The 24,183-nt window shown below is 37.0% G+C and overlaps 1 protein-coding gene across 2 annotated transcripts in view; it reads right to left on the reverse strand.

Moving 5' to 3' along the window:
* The window catches only part of LOC128698674 (MAM and LDL-receptor class A domain-containing protein 1), a 696,795-nt gene that overhangs the window by 378,573 nt on the left and 294,039 nt on the right, over positions 1-24,183 (reverse strand). For both annotated transcript variants that reach the window (XM_070084847.1, XM_070084846.1), the window contains exons 38-40: positions 19,828-20,030; positions 19,602-19,697; positions 10,997-11,170 (exon numbers count right to left, since the gene is read on the reverse strand). In XM_070084847.1, coding sequence (XP_069940948.1) covers positions 10,997-11,170; positions 19,602-19,697; positions 19,828-20,030 — 473 coding nt within the window. The remainder of the gene's footprint in view (positions 1-10,996; positions 11,171-19,601; positions 19,698-19,827; positions 20,031-24,183) is intronic.

Here is a 24,183-nt window from a genome sequence, read left to right on the forward strand (position 1 = left end):
TGGTGGGAATCGGCTAGTGTGATAAAAAAAAAAAAAAAAAAAAAAAATATAAGCCCCAAGACAGGGATAGAAGAATGGTATTTGTATACCATATCCTCTTCATACCTCTGTTGAACTGCTCAGTATTATGCCAAATATTATTCATTCTGGAGTATTTAACATGTTTTATGTTATTTATATTGTTTATTTATTTATTTATTTAAAAATTTGTGCACACATACAGAGGTACAAAAAATACAGAAAAAGAGCAGTATGCCAAAGCCACTTATACTATGCATAGCATTACGGGCTGGCTTAAAATTAACTTAAGATGAACTAAGCAATGATGACATCGGTGATAAAACTTTAATGTAAACAGATTACTATAAAGCACAAGTGAGTATTACAAAGACAGGTCATATGGTTGTATGCATTGTTGTACATTCAGTAGAATGGAGTATTCTGTTAGGTAGTGTATTTAAAAAATAATAAAGTTAGATTGGGTTTTAGGTTTAACATTTATGTGATATAATTGTGAGAAACATTTAAGATATACAATTTATAAGGTTCAGTTATTCAGTATTTATTTGGTTTTGGGTGAGTAAGTGATCTTTGAGAAGAGACTTGAATTTATAAACAGGTAGTGTTTCTTTTATATTTACAGGTAATGAGTTCCAGATTTTAGGGCCTTTTATGTGCATTGAGTTTTTGCAAAGTGTGAGATGGACACGAGGAACATCAAAGAGTGATCTGTGCCTTGTGTTATGGTCATGTGTTCTGTTGAGGTTGGCAAGGAGATGTTTGAGGGGAGGGTTAATATCAGAGTTAAGTGTTCTATGTATGTAATAGGTGCAGTAATAAGTATGAATGTTTTGTATGGTGAATAGGTTTAGTGTATTGAATATTGGTGGAGTGTGCTGCCTATAGTGAGAATTTGTTATCATTCTAACTGCAGCCTTTTGTTGGGTAATTAGTGGTCTGAGATGGTTACTTGTTGTTGAGCCCCATGCACAAATTCCATAGGTGAGATAGGGGTAAATAAGAGAGTGACATAGGGCCAGGAGGGCTGACTGTGGAGCATAGTACCGTATCTTCGATAGTATGCCTACAGTCTTGGAAATTTTCTTAGAAATTTGTTGTATATGTGTATGAAATTTGAGTCTATTATCAAGGTGGATTCCTAAGAATTTTCCCTCTGTTAGCTTTGTGATAGGTGATCCGTTTATCATTATGTTAAGAGGGACATCTGTAGCTCTGTTACCAAACTGAATGAAGTAGGTTTTGTCAATGTTTAGTGTAAGTTTGTTAGTCCTCATCCAGGTAGATATTTTCTGTAATTCTGTATTTACAGTATTGGCTAGCGTGACTGGGCTCGGGTGGGAGAAGACGTATGTAGTGTCATCTGCAAATAGTGTGGGTTTGAGTAATTGCGAAGCATTTGGTAGGTCATTTATGTATAGGAGAAAGAGAAGAGGGCCAAGGACACTTCCCTGTGGGACACCAACTGTAATTGGTTGTGCAGAAGAGTTTGCCCCATTTGCATACACATATTGGCTTCTGTTGCTGAGGTATGACTTGAGGTAGTTGAGGGAGTGCCCTCTTATACCATAGTGTGACAATTTTACGTGGAGCAAGTCATGGTTAACTGTATCAAAAGCTTTACGTAAGTCAATGAAGATCCCCAGTGGGACTTCTTTTTTCTCTATTGCAGTGTATATATGTTCTAGCATGTGTATAATAGCATCATTAGTATTTTTATTTGGCCTGAATCCAAATTGGCAGGGGTTGAGTATGTTTTGGGAGATAAGGTAGGAGTAGATTCGTTTATGAATTAATTTTTCGAAGATTTTTGAGAGAGGGTGTAAGTTGGATATTGGCCTATAGTTATTCAACTCTGTTTGGTCTCCTCCTTTGTGGATCGGGGTGACCCTTGCTATTTTGAGTACTGTGGGGAAGGTGGAGGATTCAATGGATTTGTTAAAGAGTGTTGCAATGATTGGTGATAGCACTTGTGACACTTTTTTGTATATAAAGGGTGGTAAGGTATTTAAATCTCCTGCCTTGTTTTTTAGCGTGTTGATAATAAGGGAGACTTCGTATGGGTTAGTCGGAGCTAGGAACAGTGTGTTCGGGTAGTTGCCAGTGAGGTAGTCATTTGGTGGGGTATCTGAGCTTGGGATTTTATTGGCAAGGTTTTGTCCTATAGTGGAGAAGAAGTCATTGAGTCTGTTTGCTGTTTCTGTTGGTGGGAGTTGGGGTTCATCTGATTTTGCTAATTTTATTTCGCTATTTCGTGATATCTTTTTTGTTCCTAGAATTTCTGATAGGGTTTTCCAGGTCTTTTTTATATCACCTCGTAAGTTGGATAATCTGTTCTCATAATACAATTTTTTTGCCCTTCTTATCAGGCTGGTTAGGATTGACGAGTAACGTTTTGTTTGGTCTCTGGTTATGTGACCCATTCTGTACTGTTTTTCATATTGGTGTTTTGTATTTATGGATTTGAGAATGCTGGGTGTTAACCAGGGACTGTTCAGTCTCTTAGCTGTCATCTGTTTAGTTTTTTTAGGGCAGTGCTTGTTATAGAGGTATTGGGTCTTTTTTAGAAAATTATTAATACATTCGTCAATATCTGTATAGATTTCTAGCTCAGTGTGCCAGTCAATGTTTGCTACTGCTGTTGTGAAGTTATTAATGGCTGCCTCATTGTGAAGTCTGAAGGTGACTTTAGTAGTGTCTTGGGGTAATTTACCAAGAGTTGTTATGAGAAAAGTAGGGTAGTGGTCTGTGGTATTATCTGTAATTATGCCTGATTTTAAAGGGGATATGGTGTTGGTCCAGATGTGGTCAAGTAGGGAAACACTAGTCTCTGTAACTCTTGTAGGTTTTGTTACTGTTGGTAGCAACATACAGTTACTCATTGTGTTTGTGAATTCAGTAACGTGTGGGTCCTGGTCTTGCAGGAGATTTATATTGAAGTCACCTGAGAGTAGTAAGTGATCTTTGTTCATGCGTGCATCAGTTATCATACTTCCTAGGTTTTGACTAAATTGGCTAATGTTTGACTGTGGAACTCTGTAAATGTTTATCAATGTGAGAGGTTTTTGTAGGTATTTGGATTTGAATTTGGCTATTATATATTCCCCATGTTCATCCCTTGTGCAAGTATTAGTGATACATTCTAGTTGGTCTGAGTAGTATATGGCTGTGCCACCCCCTTGTTGGTCTGGCCTACAGTTGTGTATGGCTGTGTAACCAGGAATGGCATAGACATCTGTACTATCAGGCTTTAGCCAGGTTTCAGTTAGTGTAATGATGGACATATTGGCATGTAAGGAATTTAGTAATGCTATGAGGTCATCGTAATGCTTGCTTAAAGATCTGATATTGTAGTTAAAGATAGTTATGTTGTTGTTGGCACTGAGAAGTGCCTTTGATTGTTCTGCAGTGTAGTAATTACAGTAACTGTTTGAATCATTTAAGTCGTTAAATAAGAGGTTGGTATCAGGATCAATGCTTGTAATCATAAGATTTGTAGTGAATCTATAGTTAGAATTAAGTATAAAACAAAGTAAATAGTCTTAAGCTAAAAAATAGCACCTGAATTATTTAACAAATGTAAAATAATGAGCTAAGGTAGTTTTGGAATATAATGGCAAAGTTGTGAACTTATTCTACTTTAGCACCTGAGAATAGCACCTTGATTATTTTAACAATTGTGAATGTATAAACTAGGGTAGTTATATAAAGCTAAAATAAAGGAGAAAATATATGAGGGACTAAAATTAAGTAATGGTAAACAAAGTTAAATGGACAGGTGGTCACTATGAAATAATATTGGTTTAGGAGTAAGATCTGATTTGTAATATTAAATAAATTGAGCAGTTTATTGCACAATAAAAGTAAAAAAAATGAGGTAGTTGGTACTAGCTAGTCATATTAGATCAATTGTGATAGGCAAATAAGCTGTAGTGTTGATATTAGCGTAATAATAAAGCATATTCTCCTGCATCATGAGACCGAGCTCATGGCAACCGACAGTGGCTTCAAAGCCACCTTATCTTTAATGGATAATGTACTGTGTAGGTGCTTTACATAATGAGAAGCATTTCTTTTATTCATTGGAACCATGGCTAGGGCTAAAAGTAAGCAGGTTAAAACAATAAATGGAGAAAAAGAAATTGGAATGGCTTATGCAGCAAGTAGCGCCACCAAACAGTACCAGCAAGTTGGTGTGGCGACCCTGGAAATTTGAAATTATGCTAGCCAAAATTAGTGCCGAATAACTGAAGGAACCGAATAACTGATTGCCGGATTTGTGATGGCGGACCTGTACCTCAATGCAATAATTTCAATCAGTGGTATTCTCAATTAAAAAGGGTGAAATTTAGACATACTGTTTAAGAAGCATGAGCTACAGAGGAAACTAAATACCACAAAGACCATATACTCAATGCAATAATTTCAATCAGTGGTAACCTGTACTTAGCTCAGTGACGATGTGTCCACTGTACTCTCTGTGGACTGAACCAAGATGCCTTCCATTGAGCAACTTTACCAGCAGCTTAGGGAGGAATTGAGGGTAGCAAAGATCAAGATACAGCAAATGATGGAGGAAAACAAGAGGATTCGTAGTAGTCCTCCTGCTGTGAGTCCTTAGGTGAAGAAGGGAGCCTGGGCAGTGGCCGGACAGCATGGAACAAAGTTGAAGATCAAGAGGTCAAATGGAGAGGTAGAAACAATGAAGAGGAAAGAGACTGCTGTGGAAACTTCAAACTCCCTTTCTGTGCTACCAGGCAAATGTGAGTCGACCACAGGGAATGTCACAATGAAGAACAACAAGGTAAGAATGTTGTGCTTGTTGGGGACAGTCAGTTTAGGTACATTGATAGGGCCTTCTGCTTGAAGGATAAGAGTAGGAGACAGAGGTTTTGCTTTTCTGGGGCTTGGATGGAGGACACTGTTAGCTGGCTTGGCAACATCATACATGGTAATGGGATCAATCCTATTTTCTGCCTTAGTGTTGGAGGCAATGATGTAGGAAAGCATAGAAGTGAGGATTTAGTTAGAAGGTATAAAGCAACAATAGACATTATTAGGAAGAAGGGAAGGAGCCCTGTTATATGTGGCATTTTGCCAAGAAGGGGTGTTGGAAATGAATGGCTGTCCAAAACGATTGGTATAAATTGCTTGCTGGACAAACACTGTAAGGATAATGCAGTACCATTCATTGACAACTGGGACCACTTTTATGGCCAGTGATGGGGTTCACTTATCCAAAGCAGATGTGGGTTTTCTTGCTAGCTCAGTTGAGGATGTTGTTGGTGCTTTAAACTAGGATTAGTTAGAGGTATGGGTTTAGGAATGGAAAATAATGAGTGTCAAAATAAGGATTTAGGCTTTGATATAAAAAAATCTTAACAATAACAAGGACAGTAACAGGTATAGTGGAAAAACAGAAATGAGCAAGAAGGGTAAAGAGGGTCTTTAAGCATATACTAATAGTCATAGTGCTAGGAATAAGATGGATGAGTTGAGATTAGTTGCTAGTGCAGGTAACATTGATGCATTTGCCATAACTGAGACATGGTTTAATTAAAAAAATTGGGACATGCCTGCTAAATGTCACATTCAGGGTTTTAAATTGATCCAAGTAGATAGAAGTATTGGGAAGGGGGTGGGGTGGCACTGTATGTCCGAGATCGCTTACACTATTGCATTAAAACGGGAATAAAGTCTGAAATAACACATACAGAGTCTGTCTGGATAGAATTTTCAGAGGGGAATCAAAAATTGATTTTAGGAGTGATATACCATCCCCCAAACTTAGATAGGGACCAAGGGAGACTACTATGGAAGGAAATTGTTAAGGCCACAAAGCACGATATAGCAGTATCTCTAGAAGACTTTAACTTTAGTCAGACTGGTTGGAATTTCTTGACTCTGAATTTAAAATCTAACGACTTCTTAGAAGTAGTTCAGGATAGTCTTTTTGAAGCAGTTTGTGACAGAACCTATAAGGGGAAATAACCTGCTTGACTTGGTTCTGGCAAACAAGGAAACGCTTGTTAACAATTTAGAAATTACAGAGGAACTCAGCACAAGCAACCACAAATCAATTATCTTTAGCACTGAATGGAAGGATGATACTAGGGATAATTCAGTAAGTCCCAGATTTTTGCTTAGCAAATTACACTAGGCTTAGAGAACACCTATCATCTGTGGACTGGTGTAACGAAGACAGCTATCAATATGACAGCTTTCTTAACACTATACATGCTGCCCGACCTCCCTTTCTTTGTCGAAATTTAAAAGTTCCTCAAAATATTCCTGCCATCTATCCAATACCTCCAGCTTCCCATCTACTAACTCCCCTACTCTGTTCCCTAGGCTTTCTTAACTTGTTTATCTCACTCCAAATTTTTTTCTTGTTTTCATTAAAATTTCTTGACAGTGCCTCTCCCACTCTATCATCTGCTCTCCTTTTGCACTCTCTCACCACTCTTTTTGCCTTTCTTTTACTCTCCATATACTCTGCTCTTCTTATAACACTTCTGCTCTGTAAAAACCTCTCATAAGCTACGTTTTTCTCTTTTATCACACCCTTTACTTCATCATTCCACCAATCACTCTTCTATCCTCCTGCATCCACCCTCCTATAATCACAAACTTCTGCCCCACATTCTAATACTGCATTTTCAAAACTATTCCAACCCTCTTCAACCCCCCCCCCCACTACTCATACTTGCACTAGCCTACATTTCTGCCAATAGTTGCTTATATCTCAGCCTGACTTCCTCCTCCCTAAGTTTATACACTTTCACCTCTCTCTTACTTGTTGTTTCCATTTTCTTTTCGTCCCATCTACCTCTTACTCTAACTGTAGTTATAACTCAAAAATGATCCGATATATCCGTTGCCCCTCTATAAACATGTACATCCTGAAGCCTACCCATCAACCTTTTATCCAACAGTACATAATCTAACAAACTACTTTATTACATGCTATATCATACCTTGTATACTTATTTATCCTCTTTTTCATAAAATATGTATTATTATTATTATTATTTAATACTAATTTAATCTACAGTGGACCCTCGACCAACGATAGCATCGTCTAACGTTAAATCCGACTAGCGATACATTTTAACGCAAAAATTTTGCCTCGACTAGCGCTAAAAAACTCGACCAACACGATTCGTTCCATTCGAGACACATCCACTTGTGGCCAGTGTTTACAAGCCAGCCAGCCACCGCGGTCCCATCCAAACATACAATCGGAACATTTCATATTATCACAGCGTTTTTAGTGATTGCACCTGCAAAATAAGTCACCATGGGCCCCAAGAAAGCTTCTAGTGCCAACCCTACAGCAAAAAGGGTGAGAATTACTATGGATATGAAGAAAGAGATCATTGCTAAGTATGAGAGTGGAGTGCGTGTCTCCAAGCTGGCCAGGTTGTACACAAAACCCCAATCAACCATCGCTACTATTGTGGCCAAGAAAACAGCAATCAAGGAAGCTGTTCTTGCCAAAGGTGCAACTATGTTTTCGAAACTGAGATCGCAAGTGATAGAAGATGTTGAGAGACTGTTATTGGTGTGGATAAACGAAAAACAGATAGCAGGAGATAGCATCTCTCAAGCGATCATATGTGAAAAGGCTAGGAAGTTGCATGACGATTTAATTAGAAAAATGCCTGCAACTAGTGATGTGAGTGAATTTAAGGCCAGCAAAAATGGTTTGAGAGATTTAAGAATCGTAGTGGCATACATAGTGTGATAAGGCATGGTGAGGCTGCCAGTTTGGACCAAAAAGCAGCTGAAAAATATGTGCAGGAATTCAAGGAGTACATAGACAGTGAAGAATTGAAACCTGAACAAGTGTTTAATTGTGACACTGACAATGTTATGAAACACTTTAGGAATGTCATAAAGGAACGGGAGGTACAGGCCTCTATGGACAGATATGTTGTGCAACAGAGGTCCAGTGACTCTCAAGCTGGTCCTAGTGGCATTAAAAGAAGAAGGGAAGTAACCCCGAAAAAGGACTTGACACTTCAAGTCCTAATGGAAGGGGATTCCCCTTCTAAACACTAACACCATCCACACTCTTCCCTCCTCCCATCTCATCAATCATCACCAGATCTTCAATAAAGGTGTCATGTAATTATACATGTCTTCTTCAGTTTGTATGTCTTTCTTCCTTTCAACACACCAGCTGTATCTCACCAAGGCAGGGTGGCCCAAAAAGAAAAACAAAAGTTTCTCTTTCAAATTTAGTAATTTATATGGGAGAAGGGGTTACTAGCCCCTTGCTCCCGGCATTTACGGCGTTTCGCTTTATGCCGTTCCGCTAATACGGACATTTCAAATTATGACCAAAACTCGCTATACGGCTCCCCCCACCTGTCTTTCTAATACGGTCACAGCGGCCCACCGAGTTTGTTTACATTCTCCCTGAGCACATCTCCTTATTATGTCTGGAAACTTTCCAAAATTTCAAGTGTTTTAAAGTTATTGTATATTTTATATGTATTGTACTTGATAATTAAACTTGTGTACACCTGTACCTAAATAAACTTACACACTGTGCTGGCATGTAGGTACACATTAAAATCACTAAGAGTCTCTCTACTCTTGATGCAATAATAATAATAATAATAATAATCTCTTGGGCGCATTAATGTCGCATATTACGTTAATATAGACATTTCCCTTAATCTATCAATGATATTTTTTTCAAAATTATATAAGAAACACATTATGTAACACACAAACATGATACATGCACCCACAGTATAAAAATTTATACAAATATATATGAGATGTTTACCAAACGGTTTGTAGAAGTGTCGGAAGAATTATGTTTTCTCTAGCCCGTCACCTGTTACTAAGGATAACTGTAGAAAAATATTCCTTTCGTATGCCTTCACTTTATAGCTATAATTCTGTACTAACTTGTACACAGTGTAAGAGTATTTGTTTCGTGATTTAATTATTATAATAATAATAAAAATATTATAAGGTAAAAGTTTCACAAACTCTTACAAATGTACATGAATGAACTAAAACTGGACACGTATTAATACCGTCTATTTCGCCTGACCGAGTGATCGTCCACAACCTGTTCAGTTTGTTTGTTTACGCTGTCTGAGCTCGGTGTATCATTAAATGTTCTATATTACGTTAATATACACATTTTCATTAATCCATCCGTGATATTTTTTTCAAAATTATATAATAAACACGATACATAACATAAATACATAACAACATATGTGTAGAGAACCTAGGATAACCCAAAAAAGTCAGAGTGACTTACTTCCATTGCCTTCACTCAGAGCATCATTTCTTCTCAAAATGATGTTACATGAGAATGGGAGTGTTCTTCTTTATTTATTCTACCGTATCAATGTAGAGACAACCTGTACACAATGTAACTTGTACACAAACCAGACGTGTACACTGTTTACAAAACTTACCTTCGCCTGGTTTGTTTACATAACTCTGCGCCTGTCCTCTCTCATGCACTCATTCTTTCTCTCTGGTATGGTAGCCTGGCTGACTACCATACATACCACACTTGAATTTTTACAATAAATACTACTCATCTCACCCTATATTTTAAGGTAAGTAATGAGTGAACTGTACATACATTTTATTGCTCTGGGATGCTTAAATATCATAGAATAGTATGTGTGGGTGGGGTGGCCTGGTATGGTAGCCTGGCTGACTACCATACATACCACACTTGATTTTTTACAATAAATACTACTCATCTCACCCTATATTTTAAGGTAAGTAATGAGTGAACTGTATATACATTTTATCGCTCTGGGATGCTTAAATATCATAGAATAGTATGTGTGGGTGGGGTGGCCTGGTATGGTAGCCTGGCTGACTACCATACATACCACACTTGATTTCTTACAATAAATACTATTGTCTCACCCTAGATTAAGACTATAAATATTTTAAGGTAAGTAATGAGTGCACTATGTGTGTATTGTACTTTTTTATTGTTTTTTGATGCCTGGTTCTATTGCTAACATAATATATGTTATTGTAAACTTGTTATCTAGTGTTTGTATGCATTTGTAAGTGGAAAAAAGGGTGTTCCACTTTACGGCGGTTTCCGCTTTATGGCGGTAGCCTGGAACCTAACCCGCCGTATAAGTGGGGCCCTCCTGTATATGCTTGTATATGTATGTGTAATATGACCTAAGTGTAAGTAGAAGTAGCAAGACATACCTGAAATCTTGCATGTTTATGAGACAGACAAAAGACACCATCAATCCTACCATCATGTAAAACAATTACAGGTTTTCGTTGTACACTCACTTGGCAGGATGGTAGTACCTCCCTGGGCGGTTGCTGTTTACCAACCTACTACCTAGGAGTTTGTATGTATTAAAATTAATATTTCATGTGGTAAAATTTTTTTTTTTTCAATACTTTTGGGTGTCTTGCACAGATTAATTTGATTTCCATTATTTCTTATGTGGAAAATTAACTCGACTAACGATAATTTTGATTAACGATGAGCTCTCAGGAACGGATTAATATCGTAGGTTGAGGGTCCACTGTATTGCAAAATTATGTCATATAGTACCATTTGAATAATTTATCACTTTACTGAGGTGATGAGCATTTTCATAAGAATTCTTCCCTTTAGGCAGTTCATGGCTGTATTATTCATTCTGATCTAATTTAAGCAAGAAAGACCCTTCTTTGATAGAATATTTCATATTTAAGAAGAAGTAAACTTTAGGTACTGAGCATATTACTATCATGACCTTTTTTGATTAGTGTAAAATACAGTATATTCTCTTCATGTCAAGTCAAATGAGTGTTTTCAAATAAAAAAAAATAACTGTCACCAATTTAGTTTCTCACTTAATATCTATTTGCATCTAATTTGATACAAAATATGAAACATTGCCCTAACAAAATAGATATATAAGACAAGTATTACTTAATGATACTGTAAGTACTGTAGAAGATTGCTCACCTCATTCTGGGGGATGATATCCCCATTATTACAACGAAAATCTGGAAGACTAGAGTTATCAAGGCAAGAACCAGCGTACAGTTCAATATCATCTAATGCCACCACATTGATGTGTCCTGCTACACCCTCAACAGCAAATTCTAACCATTGCTGATAAGTCTCTCTTATCTCTATCTGGAATACAGTGACAGTATACAATTATCACAAAAAATGCCTCTTAAATAAAGTAAACTATTATTATAAAATACATATAGTATGCATACCTGACTATTTGAGTATGATGAATAAAAATGAAAAAACTAAAACTGGAGTATCACTGCATCTGTACAATTTCAATGAGTATGAAAAAAGTTGTTTACAAAATGATAAGCTTCAAAATTTAAGATGCACATATATGACAATATGAAAAACCATATATAAAATAAAATTCTCCTATATACAATATAAGGAAGCCATGGATTTTAATAAAAGGAGTTTAATATATTTGAAAAAGGGTATTTCATTAGCATGTGATACATACTAATGCTATAAAAACATGTGGTGTTTGAGTTTGTATGAAAATATTTAGGAAGAATTGCCTAAATTAAAATCAACATTAGGAAGAGTTTTAATATTAACCCTTTCAGGGTCCAGAGGCCAAATTTTAAAGTGTGCACCAGTGTCCAAGAATTTTCAAAAATAATTTTGTTACTTTTTCTTATGAAATAGTAGAGAATCTTTTTCTGAAGGTAATAAAACAAAAAGTATGAAATTTGATGGAAAATTGATGAAATTATGCTCTCGTGAATTTTGATGTGTCAGTGATATTTACTCATCGGCAATTTTGCCGACTTTGACTCCCATTTTAGGCCAATTACATTATTCCAGTCGGCCAAATATTTAGCTATTTCACTAGTATTACTTCAATTTTATTGATTGAGCACAAGAAATTGCCAAGTCAACTGTTTCAACTACAAAATAAAGTGATCAGAAATTGATAATTTGGCCAATTTAATGCAAAGTTCAAAATATTTAAATATCAAAATAGGGTCCAGGATAAACAATGCAGGCATTTTTGGCACTAAACTAACATTTCCACTGTTCATTAGTTACGTTTTAATGCTTTACAAATGAATTACATTTTGATTTTTTATTCACATAATAAATTTTTATTCAAACCAAAAAATAGAAGATTTACTGTTATGCAATATTGTAATAATTGTATAAATCATATCACCACATTTGTGAACGTATATTAGACCCACCAGCTGGCGTGTATTAGACGTGTGAGGTCAGTTGTTTACTCTTGAACATCGGCAAAAATTTAACACCTCTGCTACTTTGAGCTCAGTTTCAACCCATTTCCAGTACTAAAACCAATCAAAATTATCTCTATTTCTGTAAGACATCTTCCATTCTATCAAATTAGACCAAAAAATCACAAATACAACCACAAAAAACATTTGAAAAAACACTGCAAAGTCCCTATTTTAATCGAAAATTACGGTCTCAGTTTTCTTTCTCACATCATGCACTGTGTGCTGCAGGATTTGTTTTATGTGGTGCACACATACCACATAGATGTATTCTCTCATATCTAGGCCCAAATTTACCGCTCATAGCTTATCAGAGTGAGCTGAGCTCATGGCGTAGATCTATGGTTTGGACCCTCAATGTAAAGCCATAGATCTATGGCATGGACCCTGAAAGGGTTAAGGGGAAAATTTAAGGTGAAGATCATGTGAACTTCATTACATCCTATGAAATCAATCCTATTTTTATTGTGAACACCCAGGAGAGTACAAATAGGAAGCTCATCTGTCTCTTCCTCAGCAGACTCAGGATTAATCCTCCACTACTTATTGTGCTGAATGATCCACGTGGGTTTAGCACTTAACAAGAATTTAAAAAAAAATGTATTTATAGTGAAGCTTATAAGAGTGTGAGGTAGTATACAAGATGTTTGTAGATTACATGTATTGCAATGGAAAAAGCAAACAGTTGCAAATGCATTGATGGGTGTTGTTACTCTAACAAAAAGATAAAAGTTTCATACAGTATACTTATAGTTTAGGAATAAACCAGTGATACTAGATGCATCTGACAATCATAAAATGAGGCCCAAATGAGAATTTAAGGATTTACATCAGAATCATAGTTCGAAAATATTATTTAGCAAAATGGAAAAAAAGTGGAACATATTTGATACTGTCTACTGTAGAAAATTACTCAAATTTTCAGTGGGGAGAAATAAATGGGATTAGTCAGGGGTTTCAAATAGAGTTAGAGCTAAAGAAGGTGTAGCAATAATGTTAAAGGGTAAGTAATGGCAGGAAAAGAGGGAATATAAATGTATTAATTCAAGGATTATGTGGAGTAAAATATTGGTTGGATGTGAAAAGTGGGTTATAGAAAGCATTTATGCACCTGAAGATGAGAGAAGTGTAGAGGAGAGAGAGAGATTTTGGTAAATGTTGAGTGAGTGCATGGGGAGTTTTGAACCAAGTGTGAGAGTACTTGTGATTGGGGATTTCAATGCTAAAGTGGGTAAAATGTTGTGGAGGGAGTAGTAGGTAAATTTGGGATGCCAGGGGTAATTGAAAATTGGGAGCCTTGAACTGAGCTATGTGTGGAAAGATGTTTGGTAATAAGTAATACATATTTTATGAAAAAGAGGATAAATAAGCATACAAGGTTTGATATAGCATGTAATGAAAGTAGTTTGTTAGATTATGTACTGGTGGAAAAAAGGTGGATGGGTAGGCTTCAGGATGTATATGATTATAGAGAGGCAACTGATATATCGGATCATTTTTTAGTTGTAGCTACAGTTAGAGTAAGAGGTAGATGGGATGAAAGGAAAATGGAAACAAGAAGCAAGAGAGAGGTGAAGGTGTATAAACTAAGGGAGGAGGAAGTTAGGGTGAGTTATAAGCAACTATTGGCAGAAAGGTGGGCTAGTGCAAGTTTGAATAGTGGGGGGGTATGAAGAGGGTTGGAATAGTTTTAAAAATGCAGTATTAGAATGTAGGGCAAAAGTTTGTGGCTATAGGAGGGTGGGTGCAGTAGGAAAGAGGAGTGATTGGTGGAATGATGAAGTAAAGGGTGTGATAAAAGAGAAAAACATAGCTTATGAGAGGTTTTTACAAAGCAGTATTATAAGAAGAGCAGAGTATATGGAGAGTAAATGAAAGGTGAAGAGAGTGGTGAGAGAGTGCAAAATGAGAGCAGATGATAGAGTGGGAGAGGCACTGTCAAGAAATTTTGATGAAAATAATAAAAAATTTTGGAGTGAGATAAACAAGTTAAGAAAGCCTAGGGAACGAATGGATCTGGCAGTTAAAAACATAGTAGGGGAGTTAGTAGATGGGGAGCTGGAGGTATTGGGTAGATGGCAGGAATATTTTAAGGAACTTTTAAATGTCAATGAAGAAAGGGAGGTGGTAATTTCATGCACTGGCCAGGGAGGTATAATATCTTTTAGGAGTGAAGAAGAGCAGGATGTAAGTATGGAGGAGGTGTGTGAGGCATTACATAGAATGAAAGGGGGTAAAGCACTTGGAACTGACTGAATCATGACAGAAATGTTAAAAGCAGGAGGGGATATAATGTTGGAGAGGCTGGTATTTTTGTTTAATAAATGTATGAAAGAGAGGATGGTACCTAGGAACTGGCAGAGAGCTTGTATAGTTCCTTTATATAAAGGGAAGGGGGACAAAAGAGACTGTAAAAATTAAAGGGGAATAAGTTTACTGAGTATACCAGGAAAAGTGTACAGTAGGGTTATTACTGAAAGAACCAGAGGTAAGACAGAGAGTAGGATTGCAGATGAGCAATGAAGCTTTAGAGTGGGTAGGGGATGTGTAGATCAAGTGTTTACATTGAAGCATATATGTGAAAAGTATTTAAAAAAAGGTAGAGAAGTTTTCATTGCATTTATGGATTTAGAAAAGGCATATGATAGAGTGGATAGGGGAGCAATGTGGCACAGATGTTGCAAGTATATGGAATAGGTAGTAAGTTGCTAAATGCTGTAAAGGGTTTTTATGAGGATAGTGAGGCTCAGGTTAGGGTGTGTAGAAGAGAGGGAGATTATTTCCCGGTACAAGTAGGTCTTAGACAAGGATGTGTAATGTCACCATGGTTGTTTAATATATTTATAGATGGAGTTGTAAAAAAAAGCAAATGCTAGGGTGTTGGGGAAAGGGGTGGGATTAAATTATGGGGAATCAAATACAAAATGGGACTTGACACAGTTACTTTTTGCTGATGATACTGTGTTTATGGGATATTCTAAAGAAAAGTTGTAAAGGTTAGTGGAGAAGTTTCGGAGGGTGTGTAAAGGTAGAAAGTTGAAGGTGAACATAGATAAGAGTTAGGCAATGAGGGTATCAAATGATTTAGATAAAGAAAAATTGGATATCACATTGGAGAGAGGGAGTATAGAAGAAGTGAATGTTTTTAGATATTTGAGAGTTGACGTGTCAGCAGATGGGTTTATGAATGATGAGGTTAACCAAAGAAATTGATGAAGGAAAAAAGATGAGTGGTTCATTGAGGTATTTGTGGAGATAAAAAAAAAACGTTATCTATGGAGGCAAGGAAGGGAATGTATGAAAGCATAGTGGTACCAACTCTCTTATATGGGTGCGAAGCTTGGGTTGTGAATGCTGCAGCAAGGAGGCAGTTGAAGGCAGTGGAGATGTCCTGTCTAACGGCAATGTGTGGTGTAAATATTATGCAGAAAATTTGGAGTGTTGAAATTAGCAGGTGTTGAGTTAATAAAAGTATTAGTCAGAGGGCTGAAGAGGGGTTGTTGAGGTGGTTTGGTCATTTAGAGAGAATGGATCAAAGTAGAATGACATGGAGAGCATATAAATCTGTAGGGGAAGGAAGGTGGGGTAGGGTTTATCCTCGAAAAGCTTGGAGAGAGGACGTAAAGGAGGTTTTGTGGGCAAGGGGCTTTGACTTACAGCAAGCGTGAGTGAGCGTGTTAGATAGGAGTGAATGGAGACTAATAGGTTTTGGGACCTGACAAGCTCTTGGAGTGCGAGCAGGGTAATATTTAGTGAAGGGATATAAAAATGCAGTATTAGAATGTGGGGCAGAAGTTTGTGGTTATAGGAGGGTGGGGGCAGGAGGAAAGAGGAGTGATTGGTGGAATGATGAAGTAAAGGGTGTGATAAAAGAGAAAAAGGTAGCTTATGAGAGGTTTTTACAAAGCAGAAGTGTTATAAGAAGAGCAGAGTATATGGAGAGTAAAAGAAAGGTAAAGAGAGTGGTGAGAGAGTGCAAAAGGAGAGCAGATGATAGAGTGGGAGAGGCACTGTCAAGAAATTTTAATGAAAATAAGAAAAAAATTTTGGAGTGAGTTAAATAAGTTAAGAAAGCCTAGGGAAAATATGGATTTGTCAGTTAAAAACAGAGTAGGGGAGTTAGTAGATGGGGAGATGGAGGTATTGGGTAGATGGCGAGAATATTTTGAGGAACTTTTAAATGTTAAGGAAGAAACAGAGGCAGTAATTTCATGCACTGGTCAGGGAGGTATACCATCTTTTAGGAGTGAAGAAGAGCAGAATGTAAGTGTGGGGGAGGTACGTGAGGCATTACGTAAAATGAAAGGGGGTAAAGCAGCTGGAACTGATGGGATCATGACAGAAATGTTAAAAGCAGGGGGGGATATAGTGTTGGAGTGGTTGGTACTTTTGTTTAATAAATGTATGAAAGAGGGGAAGGTACCTAGGGATTGGCAGAGAGCATGTATAGTCCCTTTATATAAAGGGAAAGGGGACAAAAGAGACTGTAAAAATTATAGAGGAATAAGCTTACTGAGTATACCAGGAAAAGTGTACGGTAGGGTTATAATTGAAAGAATTAGAGGTAAGACAGAATGTAGGATTGCGGATGAGCAAGGAGGTTTTAGAGTGGGTAGGGGATGTGTAGATCAGGTGTTTACATTGAAGCATATATGTGAACAGTATTTAGATAAAGATAGGGAAGTTTTTATTGCATTTATGGATTTAGAAAAGGCATATGATAGAGTGGATAGAGGAGCAATGTGGCAGATGTTGCAAGTATATGGAATAGGTGGTAAGTTATTAAATGCTGTAAAGAGTTTTTATGAGGATAGTGAGGCTCAGGTTAGGGTGTGTAGAAGAGAGGGAGACTACTTCCCGGTAAAAGTAGGTCTTAGACAGGGATGTGTAATGTCACCATGGTTGTTTAATATATTTATAGATGGGGTTGTAAAGGAAGTAAATGCTAGGGTGTTTGGGAGAGGGGTGGGATTAAATTATGGGGAATCAAATTCAAAATGGGAATTGACACAGTTACTTTTTGCTGATGATACTGTGCTTATGGGAGATTCTAAAGAAAAATTGCAAAGGTTAGTGGATGAGTTTGGGAATGTGTGTAAAGGTAGAAAGTTGAAAGTGAACATAGAAAAGAGTAAGGTGATGAGGGTGTCAAATGATTTAGATAAAGAAAAATTGGATATCAAATTGGGGAGGAGGAGTATGGAAGAAGTGAATGTTTTCAGATACTTGGGAGTTGACGTGTCGGCGGATGGATTTATGAAGGATGAGGTTAATCATAGAATTGATGAGGGAAAAAAGGTGAGTGGTGCGTTGAGGTATATGTGGAGTCAAAAAACGTTATCTATGGAGGCAAAGAAGGGAATGTATGAAAGTATAGTAGTACCAACACTCTTATATGGGTGTGAAGCTTGGGTGGTAAATGCAGCAGCGAGGAGACGGTTGGAGGCAGCGGAGATGTCCTGTTTAAGGGCAATGTGTGGTGTAAATATTATGCAGAAAATTCGGAGTGTGGAAATTAGGAGAAGGTGTGGAGTTAATAAAAGTATTAGTCAGAGGGCAGAAGAGGGGTTGTTGAGGTGGTTTGGTCATTTAGAGAGAATGGATCACAGTAGAATGACATGGAAAGCATATAAATCTATAGGGGAAGGAAGGCGGGGTAGGGGTCGTCCTCGAAAGGGTTGGAGAGAGGGGGTAAAGGAGGTTTTGTGGGTAAGGGGCTTGGACTTCCAGCAAGCGTGCGTGAGCGTGTTAGATAGGAGTGAATGGAGACGAATGGTACTTGGGACCTGACGATCTGTTGGAGTGTGAGCAGGGTAATATTTAGTGAAGGGATTCAGGGAAACCGGTTATTTTCATATAGTCGGACTTGAGTCCTGGAAATGGGAAGTACAATGCCTGCACTTTAAAGGAGGGGTTTGGGATATTGGCAGTTTGGAGGGATATGTTGTGTATCTTTATATGTTTATGCTTCTAGACTGTTGTATTCTGAGCACCTCTGCAAAAACAGTGATAATGTGCGAGTGTGGTGAAAGTGTTGAATGATGATGAAAGTATTTTCTTTTTGGGGATTTTCTTTCTTTTTTGGGTCACCCTGCCTCGGTGGGAGACGGCCGACTTGTTGAAAAAAAAAAAAAAAAAAAAAATATAAGGAAACCGGTTATTTTTATATAGCCAGACTTGAGTACTGGAAATGGGAAGTACAATGCCTGCACTTTAAATTAGGGGTTTGGGATATTGGCAGTTTGGAGGGATATGTCATGTATCTTTATATATGCTTCTAAACTGTTGTATCTGGGCGCCTCTGCAAAAACTGTGATTATGTATGAGTGAGGTGAAAGTGTTGAATGATGATGAAAGTATTTTCTTTTTGGGGATTTTCTTTCTTTTTGGGTCACCCTGCCTCGGTGGGAGACGGCCAACTTGTTGATAAAAAAAAAAGTTTCCTCCAGAATATTAAAAAAAATGTTTATTTGTTCTATTCTAAATATTTTTCTACAGTAGAAAAATGTTACAATCCTTGTACATATTAAGCTCATAAAGCTTAAGAAATATATGCATAATCAGCATTCATATACAAGGCACATACTTTATGAATAAGTTCAGTGTAAGACCTACATTTTTTGAAGCCCTGAAGCTTGAACTGTTATGAGTGCCCCTCCCCAACCAGCAATGGCTAGCCTACATGATACTTTAATATTCTTTTAATCTTTATTTTAACCCTTAAACGGTCCAAATGTATATACATTTTCTCTTGTGTAGCGCCTCAAATTTTTTGAGAATTTTTTTTTTTTATAGGAAAAAAGAGCATATAGTACCCAGGCATCCCCAATTTTTTTCATATGGCACACAGTGAACCCATTCTCTCATGTCTAGGCAACTCAAGCTTATCATGCCAATGTTGAACGAGTGACAAAGGAAACGTATATATATGTTTGGGGTGCTACGCGAGAGAATGTATATAGTATATGTTTGGACCGTTTAAGGATTAACTATTATTTTGTACTGAATTATACTATATTATTATTATTACTCTTCCAAAAAAAAAAAAAAAAAACCTTCTCATACAGGAGACTCAGAATTTTTAAGCAATGTGGACTAAAGTGGCTTCTGGGGCCCCTCTGGGATTAGGGACCATGAAGCTTAAGCCTCATTGGTTTTATAGTAGATCTGCTCCTGCATAAGTTGCATATACAATTCTCTAAATCATGACTGGTGGTAAAAGCATTCTTACTCTTCATATAAAATACGCAAATTTACTATTTCCCATAAAGTACAATATAAACACTTAGAACATGGGAAAACAATCATACCTCAAATTGTTGCCATTCATAGCCCTGTGATCCTTCTATGGTTTTCATTACAGCTGATTCTCCTGCACTCAAGGACAGTAACTGCAGTTTGCCTACCTAAGATATGGATTACAAGCCAAATGTATATTTTCATAAGTAAAATACATATTACAATTTTAAAATCAAATACTAAATTTATCAGTAAATAAAAGGCAATGTACAACTGGCAGCTTAATTAGCTTCTCACCTTATCACCAAACATATGAAGCCAATATGAAAAACATGAATCTTTCTCAGTGGTGAAGGTCTCTGATATTATTTTGGCAGAAGATGCATCATCTTTCCCATCATAGAAGTATAGATAATGTCCATATGGTGTCTCACTTGTATGATCATATGGAGGTGCATACTGAAAGCCAGGAGACTGGCTTGGGTCATCTGTCACACGACCTTCATAAATACAATTAGGTGGCATAAAATAACATAAAGAAATAAACATAAATTAAAGAATGAGAGATATATGTTTTTAAGCAGGTTAAGATGGACTAGTACTAAAAACTGAAAATTATTACTAAATATTCAGTGTGGAGAATAGGAGGAGGTGAAGAAGGGTTATTGAGGTGGTTTGGTCATTTACAGAGGATGGAGCAAAATAGGATACCTCGGAGGGTGTATAAATCTGTAATGGGGGTAAGGGTCATCTGAGGAAAGGATAGAGGGAGGGGGTAATAGAGGTGTTGTGTGCAAGAGGTTTGGACATGCAGCAGGCATGTGTAAGCATGTTAAATAAGACTGAATGGAGGCAAATGGTTTTTGGGACCTATGAGCTGTTGGAGTGTGAGGAGGGTAATATTTTGTGAAGGGATTCAGGGAAACTGGTTAGTTGGACTTGAATCCTGGAGGTGGGAAGTACAATGCCTGCATTTTAACCCGTTAACTGTCCAAATGTAGATCTACGTTCTTACAGCTAGCACTCCAAACACAGATCTGCATTTTATTTTTCCTACCTCCAAATTTGGGATGATTGGCCTGAGATGCCTGGTCAGTATAGAACGGGTCTTAACACTTGGTGTGAGCAGTACTAAAAAAATCTGGGACCACTTAGTCCCTTGTGGGAGCACCAGTTCAGCTGAGTGCCAGCTAGAGCAAATAGCGTGGCAAACACCAGGGATTCACTTAGATAATAATCCATGTGCAACATTTGTGCAACATTTTTCAATTTTGATACTACTGGTAGTGTCATCCTGCCAGAATGTCCTATAACCTATGCCCTAAGTAAAGAGAAACAATTCTGGAATGTGTAATACGTGTTTGGCAGGCTGGGTGGCTGGGTGGCCGGGTGGCTGGTTGGACAGAGCTAGACAGATAGACAAAATAAATACTTTGTATATATATATTTCTAGACAATAATAGATGACCAAGGCAGGTGAAAATGTTCACCTGTCAGTGTGTTTGTGACTTAACATTAGTGTCATAACAAACATTGGCTATGAAATCACAAGAACAATTACAAATTGTAATTACCAGGACATAAAAATTATATAAAGAAAAAAATGAGAAAACAAGGTATATCAGCAACACTTCTGCAAGTGGCAGAACTCCAAGTTGCTATCAGGTGAGCATCCAGTGCCAACTTCACTAAAAATTTTTTTGGTCTTATTACACAGAAAACTGCCCACTTTAACCCCTTGACTGTCGCAACCCCTAATCCTGAGGTGTCTCCTGGTATCGCAAAGTTTCAAAAAAAAAAAAAAAATATTTTTTCTTATGTAATGATAGAGAATCTTTTCCCGATTGTAATGACACCAAAAAAATGAAATTTGATGGAAAACTGACGGAATTATACTCTCATGAAGTTAGCGACCTCAGCGATATTTACAAATCGGCGATTTCGCCCACTTTGAGCCCTATTTTCAACTAATTCCATTGTTCCAGTTGACCAAAGTCATAGCTATTTCTTTAGAACTTCATTTTTTCTATCGATTGAGTACAAGAAACTGACCATTTACCGATTTCAACTACCCAATAACGTGGTCAGAAATTTGCAATTTGGCCAATTTCACAAAAATTAAAAAATATGACAATTTCAAAATAAGGTCCAGAATGAACAATGCAGACATTCCTGGCTCTAAAATAACATTTTCTTTGTTCATCAGTCATGTCTCCAGGCCCCTCTGATATTACTCTTGCTTTCTATTTTGAATTTTTATTCAAACAAAAAATAGAAGATTTACTGTTATGCAGACTACTGCAATATTGTAATAATTGTACAAATAATGTCAACCCATTCATGACTGCATATTAGAATGGCTACTTGGACATTTATTGGACAATGACATCATTTGTTTACTTTTGAACATTCAATTCAAGTTTATTCTCTATAATGGTTACAATGTGGGGTTTACAGGTTTTGGGTATTTTGTGGTTTACATGTTATAAAATACTAATTACAGAGGGGGCCACTAGGACACCTAGCATGGCTAGGCATTTCGAGCAGACTTAGATTAATTCTTAACATTAAGTCCTTACAGATTACATGTATAGTATTAAGGCTACATGACTACATCATAATTTTGAGTTTAGCAATGTGAATGCTTTTGTTTTGGCACAATACAAGGTGTCTATATTTGAGTAACATAGGCAAACTTATGACTAGTTAGGATTTATTATTTTAAGAAAAAGATTAGTATTTCTGGGTTTATAGTCAGTGGGTGAGTGAGTGTAATTTTGAACCACCAGGTGGTTATCATGTAGTTAGTTGTCGGGGTGGATCAGGGAGATAAGATGTTTTCTAACTGTAGTTTTGAAAGTGATGAATGTGTCTGCAGTTCTAGAGTATTCAAGTAGGGTGCTACAGATTTTAGGTCCTTTGAAATACATTGGCAAAAATCAAACATTTCCCCTACTTTGAGCTCCATTTCCAGGTTCTTTTTATAGTAAAACCAATCAAAATCACCTCTATTTCTATAATATGTTTCCCATTCTATCAAATGAGACCAAGAAAACGAGAATATAACCATAAATACTATAGGAAAACAGACCACAAAAGTCGGCATTTTAACCCTTTGAGGGTCGACAGGCCCTCTCCGAAACTCGTTCTCAGGGTCGGCCAAATTTAAAAAAAAAAAAAAATTATTTTCTCTTATGAAAAGATAGAGAATCTTTTCCCGATCATAAGGACACCAAAAGTTTGAAATTTGATGGAAAACTTACGGAATTATGCTCTCGCAAAGTTAGCGGTCTCGGCGATGTTTACGCATCGGCGATTTTGCCCACTTTGAGCCCCATTTTCGGCCAATTCCACTGTGCTAGTCGACAAAAAACATGAATATTTCGCTAGAACACCATTTTTTCTATCGAATGAGTGCAAGAAACAACACATTTATGAAACTCAACTATCCAGTACAGTGGTCAGAATTTAGCAATTTTGCCAATTTCACACAAATTTCAAAAGATGACAATTTCCGAATAGGGTCCAGAATAAACAAGAAAGACATTCCTGGCACTAAAATGACATTTCCTCTGGTCATTAGTCACGTCTCAAGGCCCTTCCTATATTCTTTTGCTTTCCACTTTGAATTTTTATTCTCACATAAAATATAAGATTTACTGTTATGCAGACTACTGCATTAGTGTAAAAAATGGTATAAATATTATTGGTGCACTTGTGAAAGAATATTAGACTCACCAGTTGACGTGTATTGCACGCTTGGCACAATTTGTTTACTTTTGAAATTTGGTAAAAATCGAACATTTCTGCCACTTTGAGCTCAATTTCAAGGTATCTTTCATTGTAAAACCAGTCAAAATCATCTCAATTTCTGTAATATGTCTTCCATTCTATAAAATGAGACCAAGAAAACTAGAATACAACAATAAATACCATACAAAAATACAGTGCAAAGTCGCTGTTTTATTCCAAAAAAATGGTCAAAGTTTTTTTTTTCTCATTATGCACTGTGTGCTGCAGGATTTTTTTTAGACTGTGCACACTGACCACATAGACCCATTCTTTCATATGAAGGCCTACCAGCTTTCTCCCACTAGATTTGAGGGCGCTAGAATTTAGGTGTACTAGTACAGTGGACCCCCGCATAACGATTTTAATCCGTGCAAGAGGGGTAATTGTTATGCGAAATAATCGGTATGTGAATGAATTTTCCCCATAAGAAATAATGGAAATAAAATTAATCCGTGCAAGACACCCAAAAGTATGAAAAAAAAAATTTTTACCACATGAAATGTTAATTTTAATACACACAAACTGAAAAAGGCATGCACACTTACATGACACTTACTTTTATTGAAGATCTGGTGATGATTGATGGGATGGGACGAGGGGAGAGAGAGTGTTAGTGTTTAGAAGGGGAATCCCCTTCCATTAAGACTTGAGGTGTCAAGTCCTTTTCTGGGGTTACTTCCCTTCTTCTTTTAATGCCACTAGGACCAGCTTCAGAGTCACTGGACTTCTTTCGCACAACATATCTGTCCATAGTGGCCTGTACCTCTCGTTCCTTTATGACTTCCCTAAAGTGTTTCACAACATTGTCAGTGTACAGGTTGCCAACACGGCTTGCAATAGCTGTGTGAGGGTGATTTTCAT

The sequence above is a fragment of the Cherax quadricarinatus genome, chromosome 14 (assembly GCF_038502225.1).
Source record: "Cherax quadricarinatus isolate ZL_2023a chromosome 14, ASM3850222v1, whole genome shotgun sequence".
Classification (NCBI taxonomy): Eukaryota; Metazoa; Arthropoda; class Malacostraca; order Decapoda; family Parastacidae; genus Cherax; species Cherax quadricarinatus.